This window comes from Cherax quadricarinatus, chromosome 8, assembly GCF_038502225.1.
Source record: "Cherax quadricarinatus isolate ZL_2023a chromosome 8, ASM3850222v1, whole genome shotgun sequence".
NCBI classification, from domain to species: domain Eukaryota; kingdom Metazoa; phylum Arthropoda; class Malacostraca; order Decapoda; family Parastacidae; genus Cherax; species Cherax quadricarinatus.
This window is the reverse complement of record NC_091299.1, coordinates 62,052,601-62,073,323: the sequence shown is the minus strand read 5'-3', so window position 1 is coordinate 62,073,323 and position 20,723 is coordinate 62,052,601. Positions and strand designations below refer to the sequence as shown.

The window sequence follows — 20,723 nt, the reverse complement described above, 5'->3', positions numbered from 1 at the left end:
CCCTTACTACTCTCTTTACATCATCATTCCACCAATCGCTCCTCTTCCCTCCTTGCATCACTTCTACTTTGTAAAAACTTCTCATATGCTAACTTTTTCTCCCTTACTACTCTCTTTACATCATCATTCCACCAATCGCTCCTCTTCCCTCCTGCACCCTATCTTCATCAACATTTAACAATTCCTCAAAATATTCCTTCCATCTTCCCAATACCTCTAACTCTCCATTTAATAACTCTCCTCTCCTATTTTTAACTGACAAATCCATTTGTTCTCTAGGCTTTCTTAACTTGTTAATCTCACTCCAAAACTTTTTCTTATTTTCAACAAAATTTGTTGATAACATCTCACCCACTCTCTCATTTGCTCTCTTTTTACATTGCTTCACCACTCTCTTAACTTCTCTCTTTTTCTCCATATACTCTTCCCTCCTTGCATCACTTCTACTTTGTAAAAACTTCTCATATGCTAACTTTTTCTCCCTTACTACTCTCTTTACATCATCATTCCACCAATCGCTCCTCTTCCCTCCTGCACCCACTTTCCTGTAACCACAAACTTCTGCTGAACACTCTAACACTACATTTTTAAACCTACCCCATACCTCTTCGACCCCATTGCCTATGCTCTCATTAGCCCATCTATCCTCCATCTATTATGTTGTAAAGAAAAAACTAATTTTTATATTTTATAAGAAAAGAGTTTATGAATCGTTTTTTTTTTTTAGTACACAAATATGTGTGAGTTATTTGTATATTGTTCCAGTCATGGTATTGTGCCTTTTTATTTTTTATTTTGTTTCAGGTTTGAGCAGCAGGTATTATCTGAAAAATATCACCGTATCCCAGACACTCTTTCCTGATGATATTGTTACTGAATTAATTCGAGAATCTACAGTATATTTCCTTCAACTTAACTCGGTGGAGCTGGCCATTCAACTTACTCTTGAGGACTACACAGTGTTCCGTCAGATTGAGCCCACTGAATATATTGACTACCTCTTCAATCTCAAGTCTAATTATGGAACTCCCGCTCTGTCTCAGTTTGCAGAGGTATGTATGCTGCAAAATGTTGATAAGTAAATTATGTTTATCTTTACTGCTACTAGTGAGTAGAATATAATGATTCTTTACATATCTATATATTGACTCTCTCTTACTGTCCATATGTTCATATGACCATCCACTGGGTTTTGCATATACAGTAGGACCCCTGTATCCCTTTATTAATGATGTTGGGCTTTGCTTAGGACATTTTTCAAAAAATCCTCTGCTTTACATTCATTTTACTGCTCAGGTGACAGCATTCTTACAGTGGTTCATCAGAACTTTTGTACAAAATATTATGTTTTGACGAATACCACACAATTATTGCCCATAAGTCACACTCAGCCATAATATGCGGCGGTAGAATTCTTCTCAAATACTCAAACTTTTGCTATACGACGCAGGATAATTTTTTTTCTGTACTGTACTAGGTTTGATGAACCATGGAGGCTGTCACCTTCCTATGACAGTTGCTATGACTGTCATGTTATGAATGGAGCTCTCACCTGTATGACAATACTTGTTAACTTAGATAAAAAACAGTTGAAGAATGGGAAAACAAGAGGTATAAGTGAGTGCAGAAGTGGTGAGAAAGCTGGTCAGTTTAGAGTAGTGCCAGTGAAGTCTATGGTGATTTACTGAGATCAAGTACAGAAAATGTTCTTCAATTTTCTAAACAAGTAATATGTTTAGAAGCCTGAAGTACCCTGATTTCTTTCATACAAATATTAAACTGATGCATCAACAGTTCCAAAACTAGATTTTCACCTTTCAAAACAACCCTAACTTTCTGCTTTCTAACTCATGAAATCATAATAACATGATTGCAAACAAATCATGGAACCTATGGGAAGTAGGCCTTACAACTCAAGAGGCCAGTGTGTTAACCACTCAACATGGGTCCCACTGTGATCACAGTGAGACTGATACTAACTTCCCTATGGTGTATAGAAATCTCATTAGAATCAGCTGGTCTAGTGGTTGACACACTGGCCTGTGTGTCTTAGGACTCATTTGCCTGTTCTGATTTTTTTTTGTGCTTCTTATTTACTGCATAATATTTACACCCTCCTTCTCACTGCAACATTGAAAGACCATGCCTCTCTCCCACTACAGAAGTGTTGGCATTACTATGCTCTGGAACATTCCTGTTTTTGCTTCTGTTGATAAATTTCTCTTTCCATACATAACTAAGGGGTCCCATCTTTAAATGCTGTAAATAACCATGATAACACCATACGTCTTTGTCAGGTGTCTAGTTTTAATGAACATCAGTTTCCCTTCTCTCCTGCATTTCCTAATCTGAGTCTTGCTAATAAAATCTCTCTCAATATTTTTAATACTCCTCTGCTTATTACATAACTCACAAAATCATAATAACATGATTGCAAACAAATCAGGGAACATGTGGAACTTGAACCCATGGCTGAGTTTTAGATTCACTTGTCACGAGTTCAAACCCCTATCCATTCCCTGATTTACATGTTGCATAACTTCCGCTGTTTAAACTCGATGAGATAGTATTTCTTTGTGTTGTGTGTTTTATTCATATCAGTAGATTTTTATTGTCAGTTTTATCTTTGTTCTTGTTTGTGTAGTATTTATTTTTTACTGCCTTGAGTGTTGAATGATCTACCTAGTCAAAGTGTTCTTCAAATTTTAAAAATACCATACATTTGCAACACCTGTCACATTGTTGCACTGTCAACCCTATCATATGCATATTCTAAAATCCATAAGGGTTCCCATAGCTTGATTGGTAGCGCACTCAGCTCACACATTGAGGTTTGTGGTTTGATCCCCGGTACGGGTGGAAGCATTAAGACATTTTTCCTAGAGATACCTACTGTCCATGTTCACCTAACAGTAAAATAGTTACCTTTGTGTTAGTTGCATCCTGGGGGCAAAACTAACCTAATTTGCCTGAATAACAAGGGACTTTGTGTATAGTAGTATGTCATTGATATCAGCTAGGCCTGTATAGCTTGTACATGTATACTTGTAGAACTAAAGATTATTATTATTATTATTATTATTATTATTATTATTATTATTATTATTAAATACAATAAACAGCTCATAGCCTTGTCTATGTACAGTAAACCCTCTATATAATATACTATTAGGGGGATTATCGAGTGTCCGTTAAATGAGAATGTTAAAAATTGACAAAAATACTCTACTGTACACCTAGTATAGTACCGTACACACAATTTGCAGATACATATACAAAAAGTTCAGTTTTAAGCCTTTCAGGGTCAGCAGGCCCTCTCCTAAACTTGTTCTCAGGGTCGGAAATTTTTCAAAAAAAAAAAATATGAAATGATAAAGAATCTTTTCCCGATCATAATGACACCAAAAGTATGAAATTTGATGGAAAACTTATGGAATTATGCTCTCGCGAAGTTAGCAGTCTCGACGATGTTTGCACATCGGTGATTTTGCCCACTTTGAGCCCTATTTTCGGCCAATTCCAATGTACCAGTCGACAAAAATCATAACTATTTCACTAGAATTCCATTTTTTTCTATAGAATGAGTACAAGAAACCACCCATTTACTGATTTCAACTGTCCAATAAAGTGGTCAGAAATTGGCAATTTTGCCAATTTCACACAAATTTCAAAAGATGCCAGTTTCCAAATAGGGTCCAGAATAAACAAGACAGACATTCCTGGCACTAAAATAACATTTCCTCTGTTCATTAGTCATGTCCCCAGACCTCTGTTACATTTCTTTTGTTTTCCATTTTGAATTTTTATTCTCACAAAAAATAGAAGATTTACTGTTATGCAGACTACTGCAGTAGTGTAGAAATGGTATAAATAATATCAGCACACTTGTGAAAGAATATTAGACTCACCAGTTGACGTGTATTGGACGCATGGCATGATTTGTTTACTTTTGAACTTTGACAAAAATCGAACATTTCTGCTACTTTGAGCTCAATTTCAAGGTACTTTTCTTTGTGAAACCGATCAAAATTATCTAAATTTCCATAATATGCCTTTCATTCTATAAAATGAGACCAGGAAAACTAGAATACAACCATAAATATCATACAAAAATACACTGCAAAGTTGCTGTTTTAAGCCAAAAACAGTCAGTTTTTTTTTTCTCATTATGCACTGTGTGCTGCAGGATTTCTTTTCATACTGTGCACACTGACCACATAGACCCATTCTTTCATATGTAGGCCTACCAGCTTTCTCTCGCTAGATGTGAAGGCGCTAGATTTTATGAGTACCAGTACAGCACCAACCCTGGCGTGCAAGCCATACTAGTACGGCACCAACCCTGAAAGGGTTAACAGTGGATGTTGCTCACAATTTTAAAAGTCTGTAATATTGAGGGTTTACTGTATTGTTCACCGGTATGTTGTAGCTTTGAGCTGTAGTATCAGTGTGCCTCTGACAAGACAGTGATGGAATGAGTGATGGCAAAAGTGTTTTTTTTTTTTGGGGGGGGGGGGGAACCAGCCGCAGTGGGAGATGAGCAGTTTGTAAAAAAAAAAAAAAAACTGGTTCACACATTCTTTTCCTTCCTAAATCCTCTTTGTTCCTCTGATATTCTACTTTCCATTTTACCTAACTTTTGATGATAATTCTAGCATACACTTCCTCTTCCAATAAACTGGCCATATCCTACTGAAGCAGGGTGGCCCAGGAAGAGAAACAAAAGCTTCTTTTCTTAACTTTAGTAATGTATACAGGAGAAGGGGGTACTAGTTCCTTGCTCCTGGCATTTTAGTTGCCTCTTATGACACGCTTGGCTTACGGAGGAAGAATTCTGTTCCACTTTCCCATGGAGACCTAACATACATCTTACCATATATAATCAACAGACTTATTTTCCTACTGTGAAATGTCAAAATATACAACAAGAATAAATTTTTTCCTTGTTTACTATATATGATGCAGTTTCACTTTTTATTATTAAATATGAAATGCATATTTAAAATTTCTGTCATGACAGTGATGGAGTGAGTGATGATGAAAGTGTTTTTTCTTTTTTGGGTCACCCCACCTCGGTGGGAAAAGGCCGATGTGTTAATAAATATAAAAATATAGTAAATTGTGTGAGATTAGGCACTTTGACTCTAAATCAATGTTTTTTACAGTTATTAGGTAGCTTTTCATTAAACTAATTTCCAACACTAATATATATATGAGCATCAGATCCCATCTATTTCAACTACTTTAGCACCTTTCAATTTACCAGTTGCATCACACTTTCCTCATACGTACTCTTTTTTTTTTTTTTCAACAAGTCGGTCGTCTCCCACCGAGGCAGGGTGACCCAAAAAAGAAAGAAAATTCCCAAAAAGAAAATACTTTCATCATCATTCAACACTTTCACCACACTCACACATTATCACTGCTTTTGCAGAGGTGCTCAGAATACAACAGTTTAGAAGCATATACGTATAAAGATACACAACATATTCCTCCAAACTGCCTCTATCCACTCTATCATATGCCTTTTTTAAATCCATAAATGCAATAAAAACTTCCCTACCTTTATCTAAATACTGTTCACATATATGCTTCAATGTAAACACTTGATCTACACATCCCCTACCCACTCTGAAGCCTCCTTGCTCATCCACAGTTCTACATTCTGTCTTACCTCTAATTCTTTAAATTATAACCCTACCGTATACTTTTCCTGGTATACTCAGTAAACTTATTCCTCTATAATTTTTACAATCTCTTTTGTCCCCTTTCCCTTTATATAAAGGGACTATACATGCTCTCCGCCAATCCCTAGGTTCCTTCCCCTCTTTCATACATTTATTAAACAAAAGTACCAACCACTCCAACACTATATCCCCCCTGCTTTTAACATTTCTGTCATGATCCCATCAGTTCCAGCTGCTTTACCCCCTTTCATTCTACGTAATGCCTCACGTACCTCCACCACACTTACATTCTGCTCTTCTTCACTCCTAAAAGATGGTATACCTCCCTGGCCAGTGCATGAAATTACCGCCTCCCTTTCTTCCTCAACATTTAAAAGTTCCTCGAAATATTCTCGCCATCTACCTAATACCTTCCTCTTCCCATCTACTAACTCCCCTACTCTGTTTTTAACTGACAAATCCATACTTTCCCTAGGCTTTCTTAACTTGTTTAACTCAATCCAAATTTTTTTCTTATTTTCACTAAAATTTCTTGACAGTGCCTCTCCCACTCTTTCATCTGCTCTCCTTTTGCACTCTCTCACCACTCTCTTCACCTTTATTTTACTCTCCATATACTCTGCTGTTCTTATAACACTTCTGCTTTGTAAAAACCTCTCATAAGCTACCTTTTTCTCTTTTATCACACCCTTTACTTCATCATTCCACCAATCACTCCTCTTTCCTCCTGCCCCCACCCTCCTATAACCACAAACTTCTGCCCCACATTCTAATACTGCATTTTTAAAACTATTCCAACCCTCTTCAACCCCCCCACTACTCATCTTTGCACTAGCCCACCTTTCTGCCAATAGTCGCTTATATCTCGCCTCCACTTAATGCATAAAATTATACACAAATAACCCACACATAGGAGAATGAAACTTATGATGATGTTTTGGTCCAACATTGACTGCATTTTGGTCCAAGTTGGACTGAAGCGTCGTCATAAGCTCCCCTCTCCTATGTGCGGGTTATTTATGTATTGTTCCAATCTCTGTTTTATGCCTTATTTGTTCTTTACAGTGGCCCCTCAATTATCGTCCATAATCCGTTCCTGGAAGTGGGACTATTATCGAAATAGACGATTTTCGAATCAATTTTCCCTATAAGAAATAATGTAAATACAATTAATCCGTTCCTGACACCCAGAAATATTAAAACAAAAAATTTTTTACATGAAATATAGATGTAGTACATAAACAATACAATGGGACATGATGAATTAAACATTAACAGCATAACACTTACCTTTATTGGCGATTCTTCTTAGTGTATGGAAGACTGAAGGAGGAGAGAGATTGAATTACTGTTTGGAAGGGGAATCCCCTTCCATCAACACCTCGGGTACCAAGTGCTTTTCTGGGGTTACTTCTCTTCTCTGTTTCTTAATGCCACTAGGACCAGCTTGAGAGTCACTGGAGTCCTGTCTCGCAAAAAAACTGTCCAGAGAGCTCTGTTTCTGGCGTCTCTTTAAAACTTCCCTAAAATGGGCCAAGACTCTGTCACTGTACAAGTTGCTAATATGGCTTGCATCATCCTTCTCAGGGTGATGTTTCTCCATAAATCTTTCCATCCTACCCCACATTTCAAAAATCTCCTTAATTTCTGAAGAAGGCACCTTCTTCCATTTCTCTTCCTCCTCCTCTGCAGCAAGATTCAGAGCTGCGATCTGTTGCTCTTCCTGCTGAAGCTCTTGCAGCTCCTCAGTGGTTAGCTCTTCGTTGTGGTCCTCCACCAACTCTTCCACATCCTCCAAACTCACATCCAACCCCATGGAACTCCCCAGTGCCACAATAGATTTCACAACTGACATAGGCTCATCAGGGTCAGCCACAAACCCTTCAAAATCCCTCTTGTGGACACAATCTGGCCACAATGTTCTCCAAGCAACAACAGCTTCCTTGATTTCCTTTTTCTTTGCCACGATGGAATATATGGTTGTATGGGGTTTGTTATACATCCTGGCCAGTTCAGCCACACGTATGCCACTTTCATATTGTTCAATGATGTTTTTCTTAAATTCAATTGTATTTCTCACCTTCTTTACCAAAGGCTTGGCACTAGGAGCTTTCTTTGGAGCCATGGTAGCTTATTTAGTACTTGCAAGCATTAAAATGAACGGAATATTATGAAATATTTCGTATGAACACGTGAGGGGACCGTCGCTCACTGGTAAACAATGGCACGCTGGCTGGGAAGGGAGGCCGAGGCGGCTCAGAGCCGTGAGTACACGTCCAGGACGAAAGACAATTAGCGAGTTAACGGACCATTTGCGAGCCAATGTTTAGACGAAATAACGGGACTATTTCCGAAATGGATGACTTTCAGGCCGGATGATTTTTGAGGGACCACTGTATTTGTATATTGTTCTAAGTCATGGTATTGTGCCTTTTTATTTTTTTTTTAAATCATAGCCCCCCTTTGGTCAACATTCAACAGCTCAAAATATTCTCCGTCTTTCATTCCAAACTTCCTAGTGCAACTGCTCCTCCATAAGCTTTTTTAGTTTATTAATTTGTCCTCATGTAAATAGTGTACAGTATAATAATTCAACGATACTGAGGAAAAGTGATTTTTCTCTTTATGTACTGTTAATATTGTATTAATGTTGGTAGAATTACCGACAATATGTTGGGTAAAAGGACACAAGTGCAACTGATGTGACATTTTATTGTGGCAATATTTTGCTCTCCAGGAGCTTTGTCAAGCTGTATTGTTTGTAACAACTTGACAAAGTTTATGGAGAGCAAAGCATTGCCACAATAAAATGTCACATTAGTTGCGCTCGTGCCCTTTTACCTAGCAAACTATTAATAGTGACTGCATTTTTTTATTTTTATGCTGCAAGTAAATCATGGTGTTTAATTTTTTTTTTCCAGCTTGTGAATCGAGAAATGTTCTGGGTGGTGACGGAAGTCTGTGCGGAACACAATCTAGTCAAACGTTCCAAAACTATAAAGCAATTTATTAAAGTAGCAAGTAAGTTGATTGTAGAAAATTAAGTAGCTTTTGTACTACTTTTATCTTTTATTCAATTTTTTTTTCCTTTGCATCATAATCAACTCCTGTTTAGAAAAAAAAAAACAGTGTAGTACACTATTATGCTAAAGTACTGTTGTATTTGTTGAAGCATTTGGAAGGTTGTGTCAGATTACCTTGAATTTTAATTTTCATTTTCCTAACACCTATTCACTAATGTTTCTGTGATGACTTTTTCAAAATTTTCTAGATGTTTCACTGTCACCTGAATATAGGTCAATATTTTAGCAGTGTAAAAGTTTTGTGGCTGTCACTGGTATCTACACTGTCTGCTGAGGATACTTACTCTCACTTATTGTTAATTTGTACAGCCTTTCCTCACTTAGCGATGTACTCACTTACTGACGACTCGGACTTACGACAGGCTCTCTGTTCAATATGCATATCTAAATAATGTATATTAGAGCTGATTTCCTCTATTCTGTTTAATACAATATACAGTACACTACTATATAAACATTTAAAAAATACCAGAAATGTTATGAATGGTGCAAAGGTGACATTAAAACAATATCAAATATGGTTGACACAAACCCACTACCACTATTAGTATGCACCTCACTTAGTGACGAATTTGTTTACCAACGTGGTCTTAGGAACAGAACTCCATCGTTAAGTGAGGAGAGGCTGTACTTAATTAAGGTGGAGGTTAGCTCCAGCTCTTGGGCTGCTTCCTGACCTTAACTGGGTGATGTGAGTAGCTTGTTCACCTTTGTTAATGCTTTTGTTTAAAATCTTTTCCCCCTTGTTTCAGATCCCTGTTGTCTTTTGTTCATTGTTGGTACTGTACTGTTTGTTCATTTATGTTGTTGAACCTTTTGTTCATTGATAGTACTGTAACTTCTTTTGTTCATTTATAGTACTGTACCTTCTTTTGTTCATTGATAGTATTGTACCTTTAGTTCATTGATAGTATTGTAACTTCTTTTGTTTGTTGATAGTACTGTACCAAATTTTGTTCATTGATAATACTGTAACTTCTTTTGTTCATTGATAGTACTGTACCAACTTTCGTTCATTGATAATACTGTAACTTCTTTTGTTCATTGATAGTACTGTACCAACTTTTGTTCAGTGATAGCACTGTAACTTCTTTTGTTCATTGATAGTACTGTAGTAAATGTATTAAATCTACTCACACCAGGGATAAATATGGTGAATACATATATATTTGCCAAATTCACATCCAAAAACCTAAAACAACCCATAGCAGTTGGAGCAGTATACAGACCTCACACTAAAACTTACACATTTAGTGACAACTTAAGAAATATGTTAACTGACTTAGAGATGAATGAGTACCACCTGCTACTTGCTGGTGACTTCAATATAAACCTCATTGAAGCAGCTGACCCCCAGGTAGCTGATTTCACAAACACTATGAGCAACTGCTTGCTACTACCATCTATAACTAAACCAACAAGAATCACAGAAACAAGTGCCTCACTACTTGATCATATCTGGACCAATACTATATCCCCACTAAAAGCAGGAATAATCACAGACAACACTATGGACCACTACCCAGTTTTTCTCGTAACTCAGGACATGACTAAGATCTCTCTTCAGCTACATGATGAGTCATCAGTAAATAATTTTATTACTACCTTACGTAACACTGACTGGCTGGGTGAGTTAGCGGACAGCCATGATATTAATGAATGTGTCAGAATATTTCTACACAAAACCCATAACCTCTATGATAGACATTGTCCAATGAAAATGAAGCAGATCTCAGCAAAGAGACTAAACAGCCCCTGGCTTACAAATAGTATACTTAAATCCATTGATAAAAACATCTATGTGAAAAGTAATTCAGACAGGGCCTAATAACAAAAGAATTAACTAAATGATACACCTCAATACTTACTAATCTAATACAGAAGTCCAAACAAATGTATTATGTAAACACATTTAATGAAATAAAAGGTGATATGAAAAAGACCTGGAAAACTCTCTCTGAAATTTTGGGCTCTAGAAAACTGTCTAGAAACAAAGAGATTAACTCAGCAAACCCAGATGAACCACACATACAGCCTATAGACATAGGATCAAAACTAGCAAGCAAAATCCCAAACACAAATAATCATTGCCGGGAACAATGGGCTAGTAACCCCTTTTCCTGTAATAATTACTAAAAAGAATAATAATAAGAAAATTGTCAAAGTGGGAAGTCTGAATGTGCGTGGATGTTGTGCAAATGATAAGAAAGAGATGATTGTGGATGTTATGAATGAGAAGAAGCTGGATGTACTGGCTTTAAGTGAAACAAAGCTCAAAGGGGTGGGAGAGTTTCAGTGGAGAGAAATAAATGGGATTAGGTCAGGGGTTTCAAATAGAGTTAGAGCTAAAGAAGGATAAGTTATGGCAGGAAAAGAGGGACTACAAATGTATTAATTCAAGGATTATGTGGAGTAAAAGAAAGGTTGGATGTGAAAAGTGGGTTATAGCAAGCGTGTATGCACCTGGAGAAGAAAGAAGTGTAGAGGAGAGAGAGAGATTTTGGGAAATGTTGAGTGAATGCGTGGGGAGTTTTGAACCAAGTGTGAGAGTAATGGTGGTTGGGGATTTCAGTGATAAAGTGGGCAAAAATGTTGTGGAGAGAGTAGTAGGTAAATTTGAGGTACCAGAGGTAAATGAAAATGGGGAGCCTTTAATTGAGCTATGTGTAGAAAGAGGTTTGGTAATAAGTAATACATATTTTATGAAGAAGAGGATAAATAAATATACAAGGTATGATATAGCACGTAATGAAAGTAGTTTGTTAGATTATGTATTGGTGGATAAAAGGTTGATGGGTAGGCTCCAGGATGTACACGTTTATAGAGGGGCAACTGATATATCGGATCATTATTTAGTTGTAGCTACAGTTAGAGTAAGAGATAGATGGGAAAAGAAGAAAATGGCAACAACAAGCAAGAGGGAGGTGAAAGTGTATAAACTAAGGGAGGAGGAACTTTGGTTGAGATATAAGCAACTATTGGCAGAAAGGTGGGCTGATGCAAGTATGAGTAGTGGGGGGTGGAAGAGGGTTGGAATAGTTTTAAAAATGCAGTATTAGAATGTGGGGCAGAAGTTTGTGGTTATAGGAGAGTGGGCGCAGGAGGAATGAGGAGTGATTAGTGGAATGATGAAGTAAAGGGTGTGTTACGCAGAAAGGTGGGATAGCTGGGAGCTTGAGCCTTGTCTAAGGGCAAAGGTAAAAGTTACACACATCTCAAGCATAAACAGGCCACCCAGGGCTATCCCAGTCAAAACAGAAAGCGCTAAACCAGTAGGTGTACTTCAATGGGTTGGTTAACAGAGGGTTATGTAAAGTAAAAGGACACAAGTGCAACTAATGTGACATTTTATTGTGGCAACGTTTCGCTCTCCAGGAGCTTTATCAAGCCATTACGGTAATGGCTTGATAAAGCTCCTGGAGAGCGAAACGTTGCCACAAAAAAATATCACATTAGTTGCACTTGTGTCCTTTTACTTTACATATTGTCGGTAATTCTACCAACTTTATTATAACAGAGGGTTAGGCAAAAATCCCAATTAGGAAAATATATCTATTTATTCAACATAACACTATATACACACTCTAGAAACACCTTAATCCTAAACGCCCAAATGACGGTACACAAGAAACAGCTGGCCGGAGGTCCAGCCACCATAACACTAGGCCTAGTCAGCGCCAGGCCATCTCTGCTCCACTACAAACCCCATTTCTTATTTCCTCACTCATCCCACAGCACCCTGACTATGTCAGAGCCCAGGTGGGCATACAGGTAAGCCATAGAAGAGCCTATGGCTTGGGTTAGCTAAACAAAAGGAGTAGTACACAACTACAAACTTAGCTTAAATACACAGCATCTCCGACGCCAGCCTCCACACCATGCTGACTCCACGTGACTGCCCCAAGCCACGCTTACCCAGCGTACCCAGACATAGTTGGAAAATAAATCCCTAGCAGGATTTCTTTATAATTATAGTTTAACCTACTTTACAGTACCCCCAAAAGTATATTATGAATTATAAAATTATTCTTTACAATTATAACATTCATACTATTATGGCACACTTCTCCACTATATGTACATTACAATGCCATGCAGAACCCTGCATAACACCCCCACCCCCAGACCATAGGTCTCACCCTGCTAGCAGGGTCCCTATGGACACCGCTAGGCAAAAGGAAAAAGAAAGAAAATAAACCCCACATTAAGGTCTGAGGCAACGGGCAAAATGATAACTGGGGAATGACCACCATACAATCACGGTCTTTTGGTACTACAAATATGGAATATTAACAAACTTAGGTACTAGACTGCTGACATGTGAAACTCGCCGAACATAAAAGTGATCAAGTTCTATGCCAAACGAGCCCACAGTCATGCTCTTAGACAATTGTGCTAGGAAAAGGCACCATCACAACACAGTGCTGGCCAGACACTGGCATTGATGCATTTTACCTAAATTACATCAAGCAAACTTATAAACGAACAAGTTAACTTTGTACAAAAGTGCCCCTGAGGAATGCCGTTCCTTCAGAATCTGTAAAAAATACTGACAAAGACACTTTAATAGTTCTGCTGCGGCCACGTAAGCACAGGTCCTCTTAAAAAGAGTCTTGCTCATTTGATCAACTCTGCAAAATAAACACTTGGTAAATTTGGGAACCACATCCTCCACAACAGCTGATAAATGAATAGCATTCAGGTCACAACCTTCCTGGGCCTCACTCAGCTGCTGCAGAGTCAGGGGATTCTTTCCCACATCAGCACCAAGACCACATCTCCAACCGAGTTCCAGTTGAGCCGGTTCAGCACTGCTCCGAGTCTCCTGCAGGTCAGACTCAATGAACAGGCTCCCCAGACCCAAACCATCACCACAGTGTGCAGAAGGGTCACAGGGAGGCACAGCTCTTGCTCTGTTCCCCTGTTTAGTCCTAGAACCCACTGAAAATTTTTCAGGCACCGTTGCTCCAATTAAGTCATTACCACCTTGTAAAGCAGGGTCCTGCAAAACCAAGCATTCCTCACTTTCGAGGAGTCCCACAACGTTGTTGCCTAGTAGAAGGTCAACTCCTGCAAAAGGTACATCTTCTGCAATACGTACAGGTAGGTACCCAGACTGGTACGCAGACTCTACCCATAACCTGTGCACTGGAGTCCTGACAGGGACTCCAGTTATCCCTTTAAGAAAAATGTCCAATCCGGTGTAGGTGTCATCCGACACTGGCAATACACCCCTGCGAAGCAAGGTGTATGTGCTACAAAAAGTGTCCCTCAAAGACATAACACCCGTGACCCTACCTTCATTTTGGTGTAAGGCCACAGTAGACTTACTTGAATAGACCTTCATCCGAGGGTCTAAGACAGCTGGTCTTCTTTGGATACCTTGGGGCAAGACTGCAATGCAAGCAACATCATGTGTAACTGGTGTATTTACTGGAGAAGCATCTGCTGCAGCCTGGTCCCTAAGCATCTTTTGACAATGTGGCTGCAGGTGGCCCTGTTTATTGCAATATGTACAGTGATAAGGTTTAAAAGCCCCCTGCACACTTGACATAGGCTGGGGGCCATGATCTTGGGGAACTGGACTCTTTCTACCTGTCCCCGGTAGTCCTGGACCTGTGACAACTGACTTAAAACCTTCTCGGGTAGGTACTGGAAAATTAGGCTTATTAAAACTCTGGTGGTTATTAGGCTGAGAAATGGGTGGCTTAAACTTCTGAAATTTCTTATTTCTATTGGTGGGTGGAGAAAACTTACCATTATTAGTATGTGGGGGTGGTAATTACTACCAAATTTTTGGTTAGCTAAAAGTCTGTCACCCAGCTCTAAAGCATTATTAAAATCATCAAGATCCTTCTCCTCAAGATATGCCTTAAGGTCAGAAGGAACATTTCTCAAAAGATCCTCTAACAAAATTAAGGTAATTACACTTTCATAATTGCCTACCACCCCCTTTGAGCGACACCACTTATTTAGAAGTGACATCTTCTCCCTACCATATTCCACCAAAGACTGCCCTGCCTGAAACTTTAGTCCTCTAAACTTCTGCCGGTACCTTTCCGGCAACATTTGATAAGCCAGTAAAACTACCTCTTTTAGCTTATGATAATCAGAAAAGGCCGGTCCTTCTAAGGAACTAATGGCCTGTAACCCTTTACCAACTAATTGGGTTCTTGCTAATGTCGCCCATTCCTTTTCCGGCCAAACTTGGGATTTGGCTGTACTTTCAAATAACAGAAAAAACTGGTCTGGGTCTTTCTCTAGGAATTTGGGCACAAATTTTATGGCTTTATCCAAATGAAAAACATCTACCCTCGTGTCTGTGTCTGGGTGAGAAGCAAGCTGCCTCTCATTAGCTCTTTCTTGAGCCCTAAGCTCCTCTAAGGCTCTCTGTTCCTGGATCTTTGTGCGCTCAATCCTTAACCGTTCCTTTTCTTCTGCAACTAGGGCTAATTTCATTTGTAAAATTACTACTTCCTTATCCAGGTCCCTAACATGGAAATTTGATTCAATGTCACCTTCCAAATGCATGACATCCCCAGAATTTTCACTAGTGTCAGCCATTTTGGGAAATGATAGCACCAAATCTTGCTATCAGCCACAGAACTTACTGATATAAAATAATAAAGCACACAGCAAAGTACATAGACTGCAGTAGTATATTCACAAGGAGTGATTTTCATGTGATTCCCTAAAATTAAACAGGATTGTACACAAGAAAATCCTGGCAGAAAAAAATGGAGCTACTGCACCTGCAAAGGAAAATTATTCCCAGAAAATTAGGTAAGCATAACCTCCCCAAAAATCAGCAAGATTGTACCTGCAAGGGAAATTATGCACAAAATGTCAGGTATTAATAACACCCTAAAAATCAACAATATGGCACAGAAAGGTAGATTATTCACAGAGTATTAATTAATAAGAACACCCTAAAAACCAGCAATATTGCATACAAAGATAAATTATGCACAGGGTATTATTTAATAATAACACCCTAAAAATCAACAAAGTTGCACACAAAGGTAAATTATGCAAAGGGTATTAGTTAATAATAACACCCTAAAAACCAGCAATATTGCAAACAAAGTTAAATTATTATTTTAGTGTGAGTGTTATAGTGAATGCTTCCTCTGACCAACCCAGTAAAGAATGGTTACTGATTTTCCAGGTTGCAAACTTGAATTATCACATAAAATTTGATAATTCTCCCATATACAGGCCCCCATGTTACGCAGAAAGGTGGGATACCTGGGGGCTAGAGCCTTGTCTAAGGGCAAAGGTAAAAGTTACACACATCTCAAGCATAAACAGGCCACCCAGGGCTATCCCAGTCAAAACAGAAAGCGCTAAACCAGTATGTGTTACTTCAATGGGTTGGTTAACAGAGGGTTAGGCAAAAATCCCAGTTAGGAAAATTTATCTATTTATTCAACATAACACTATATACACACTCTAGAAACACCTTAATCCTAAACGCCCAAATGACGGTACACAAGAAACAGCTGGCTGGAGGTCCAGCCACCATAACACTAGGCCTAGTCAGCGCCAGGCTGTCTCTACTCCACTACAAACCCCATTTCTTATTTCCTCACTCATCCCACAGCACCCTGACTATGTCAGAGCCCAGGTGAGCATACAGGTAAGCCATATGGCTTGGGTTAGCTAAACAAAGGGAGTACACATCTACAAACTTAGCTTAAATACACAGCATCTCCGACGCCAGCCTCCACACCATGCTGACTCCACGTGACTGCCCCAAGCCACGCTTACCCAGTGTACCCAGACATAGTTGGAAAATAAATCCCTAGCAGGATTTCTTTATAATTATAGTTTAACTTACTTTACAGTACCCCCAAAAGCATATTATGAATTATAAAATTATTCTTTACAATTATAACATTCATACTATTATGGCACACTTCTCCACTATATGTACATTACAATGCCATGCAGAACCCTTCATAACAGGGTGTGATAAAAGAGAAAAAGTTAGCTTATGAGAGGTTTTTACAAAGCAGAAGTGTTATAAGAAGAGTAGGGTATATGGAGAGTAAAAGAAAGGTGAAGAGAGTGGTGAGAGAGTGCAAAAGGAGAGCAGATGATAAAGTGGGAGAGGCACTGTCAAGAAATTTTAACGAAAATAAGAAAAAATTTTGGAGTGAGTTAAACAAGTTAAGAAAGCCTAGAGAACGAATGGATTTGTCAGTTAAAAACAAGAGTAGGGGAGTTAGTAGATGGGGAGAGGGAGGTTTTGGGTAGATGGCAAGAATATTTTAAGGAACTTTTAAATGCTGACGAAGAAAAGGAAGTGGTAATTTCATGCACTGGCCAGGGAGGTATACCATCTTTTAGGAGTGAAGAAGAACAGGATGTGAGTGTGGGGGAGGTACGTGAGGCATTACGTAGAATGAAAGGGGGTAAAGCAGCTGGAACTGATGGGATCATGACAGAAATGTTAAAAGCAGGGGGGGGGGGGAATATAGTGTTGGAGTGGTTGGTACTTTTGTTTAATAAATGTATGAAAGAGGGGAAGGTACCTAGGGATTGGCAGAGAGCATGTATAGCCCCTTTATATGAAGTGAAGGGGGACAAAAGAGATTGTAAAAATTATAGAGGAATAAGTTTACTGAGTATACCAGGAAAAGTGTACGGTAGGGTTATAATTCAAAGAATTAGAGGTAAGACAGAATGTAGGATTGCAGATGAGCAAGGAGGTTTCAGAGTGGGTAGGGGATGTGTAGATCAAGTGTTTACATTGAAGCATACATGTGAACAGTATTTAGATAAAGGTAGGGAGGTTTTTATTGCATTTATGGATTTAGAAAAGGCATATGATAGAGTGGATAGGGGAGCAATGTGGCAGATGTTGCAAGTATATGGAATAGGTGGTAAGCTACTAAATGCTGTAAAGAGTTTTAATGAGGATAGTGAGGCTCAGGTTAGGGTGTGTAGAAGAGAGGGAGACTACTTCCCAGTAAAAGTAGGTCTTAGACAGGGATGTGTAATGTCACCATGGTTGTTTAATATATTTATAGATGGGTTTGTAAAAGAAGTAAATGCTAGGGTGTTTGGGAGAGGAGTGGGATTAAATTATGGGGAAGCAAATACAAAATGGGAATTGACACAGTTGCTTTTTGCTGATGATACTGTGCTCATGGGAGATTCTAAAGAAAAATTGCAAAGGTTAGTGGATGAGTTTGGGAGTGTGTGTAAAGGTAGATAGTTGAAAGTGAACATAGAAAAGAGTAAGGTGATGAGGGTATCAAATGATTTAGATAAAGAAAAATTGGATATCAAATTGGGGAGGAGGAGTATGGAAGAAGTGAATGCTTTCAGATACGTGGGAGTTGACGTGTCAGCAGATGGATTTATAAAGGATGAGGTTAATCATAGAATTGATGAGGGGAAAAAAGGTGAGTGGTGCATTGAGGTATATGTGGAGACAAAAAACATTATCTATGGAGGCAAAGAAGGGAATGTATATAAGTATAGTAGTACCAACAGTCTTATATGGGTGTGAAGCTTGGGTTGTAAATGCAACAGCGAGGAGGCGGTTGGAGGCAGTGGAGATGTCCTGTCTAAGGGCAATGTGTGGTGTAAATATTATGCAGAAAATTCGGAGTGTGAAAATTAGGAGAAGGTGTGGAGTTAATAAAAGTATTAGTCAGAGGGCTGAAGAGGGGTTATTGAGGTGGTTTGGTTATTTAGAGAGAATGGATCAAAGTAGAATGACATGGAGAGCGTATAAATCTGTAGGGGAAGGAAGGCGGGGTAGGGGTTGTCCTCGAAAAGGTTGGAGGGAGGGGGTAAAGGAGGTTTTGTGGGCGAGGGGCTTGGACTTCCAGCAAGCATGTGTGAGTGTGTTAGATAGGAGTGAATGGAGACGAATGGTATTTGGGACCTGACGATTTGTTGGAGTGTGAGCAGGGTAATATTTAGTGGAGGGATTCAGGGAAACCAGTTATTTTTATATAACCGGACTTGAGTCCTGGAAATGGGAAGTACAATGCCTGCACTCTAAAGGAGGGTTTCAAGATATTAGCAGTTTGGAGGGATATGTTGTGTATCTTTATAGGTATATGCTTCTAAGCTGTCGTGTTCTGAGCACCTCTGCAAAAACAGTGATTATGTGTGAGTGAGGTGAAAGTGTTGAATGATGATGAAAGTATTTTCTTTTTGGGGATTTTCTTTCTTTTTTGGGTCACCCTGCCTCGGTGGGAGACGGCCGACTTGTTAAAAAAAAAAAAACTATGTCATTGGTAATTACCCAAATACTTTATATATAGCACCAACAAATCCTACTGAAGTCTCACTAATAATTAAATCATTAAAAAACAAGGCAGGAGACCTGAATAACTTGCCACCAATCTTATATAAAAAGCAGCTCATGTGCTGTTCCCCATTATTGCAACACTATTTAACAAATCTATTGAATCTTCCACATTCCTATCCGTTCTTAAGACAGCAAGGGTCACCCCGATCCTCAAAGGAGGCTATCCTACACAGCTAAGTAACTACAGACCAATATCTAACTTGCCTTTACTCTCTAAAATCTTTGAAAAAATAATACATAAAGAAATCTACTCCTACCTCCTATTCCATAACATACTGAACCCCTGCCAGCTTGGGTTAGGCTGAAAAAAAAGCACAAATGATGCAATTATTCAGATGCTCGAATTACTATATACAGCACTTGAAAAAATAAATATCCTCTGGGGCTCTTCATAGACCTACAAAAAGCATTTGATACAGTAGACCACAATATCTTGCATCTAAAACTAGAGCATTACGGGGTCACAGAACACACTGTTACCTAAAATCTTATCTTAGTGGTAGACATTAGTATGTATACACAAATGGCATGATCTCCAATACTCAACCTGTAGTTGTTGGAGTGCCACAGGGAAGTGTCCTTGATCCTCTACTCTTTCTTATTTACATCAATGGCCTCCCAAATGCATCGTGACTCCTTAAACCATTTCTATTCACAAGTGACACCACTTGTGTCTCCTCCCACCCAAACCTGGCTATACAGTACTTAGTAACACTGTAAACAGCAAGCTACATAAAATATCAAACTGGATGATGACCAACAAACTTACTCTCAATATAAACAAAACCTACTTCATGCTTTTTGAAAAAAGAGCATTAAATACCCAGCTTAACATATCGATAAATAGTTCACCCATTACAAGACACACTGAGGGCAAATTTCTAGGTCTATACTTGGACTGTAATTTTAAATTTCAGACCCACGTCCAACATATAACTAAGAAAGGTTCCAAAACAGTAGGCATCCTTTCCAAGATACGATACTATGTACCCTAAAGGGCACTCCTTACCTTATTTTTTTTTTATTATCACACCGGCCGATTCCCACCAAGGCAGGGTGGCCCGAAAAAGAAAAACTTTCACCATCATTCACTCCATCACTGTCTTGCCAGAAGGGTGCTTTACACTACAGTTTTTAAACTGCAACATTAACACCCCTCCTTCAGAGTGCAGGCACTGTACTTCCCATCTCCAGGACTCAAGTCCGGCCTGCCGGTTTCCCTGAATCCCTTCATAAATGTTACTTTGCTCACACTCCAACAGCACGTCAAGTATTAAAAACCATTTGTCTCCATTCACTCCTATCAAACACGCTCACGCATGCCTGCTGGAAGTCCAAGCCCCTCGCACACAAAACCTCCTTTACCCCCTCCCTCCAACCCTTCCTAGGCCGACCCCTACCCCGCCTTCCTTCCACTACAGACTGATACACTCTTGAAGTCATTCTGTTTCGCTCCATTCTCTCTACATGTCCGAACCACCTCAATATACCCTTATATACCACTCTAATATACCCTTACCTCGCCTATGGTATTTATGCTTGGGGATCTACGACAGCCAATCACCTTAAACCTTTAAAAACCCAACAAAAAGCAGTGGTGCGGATGATCACAAACTCCTG

General features: G+C 38.9%; 1 protein-coding gene across 5 annotated transcripts in view; it reads left to right on the top strand.

The window, feature by feature from the left end:
- LOC128685297 (rap guanine nucleotide exchange factor 2) overlaps positions 1–20,723 on the top strand; it is an 832,363-nt gene that overhangs the window by 759,891 nt on the left and 51,749 nt on the right. For all 5 annotated transcript variants that reach the window (XM_070083069.1, XM_070083072.1, XM_070083070.1 and 2 more), the window contains 2 exons: positions 805–1,052; positions 8,609–8,708. In XM_070083069.1, the coding sequence (XP_069939170.1) occupies positions 805–1,052; positions 8,609–8,708 (348 nt within the window). The remainder of the gene's footprint in view (positions 1–804; positions 1,053–8,608; positions 8,709–20,723) is intronic.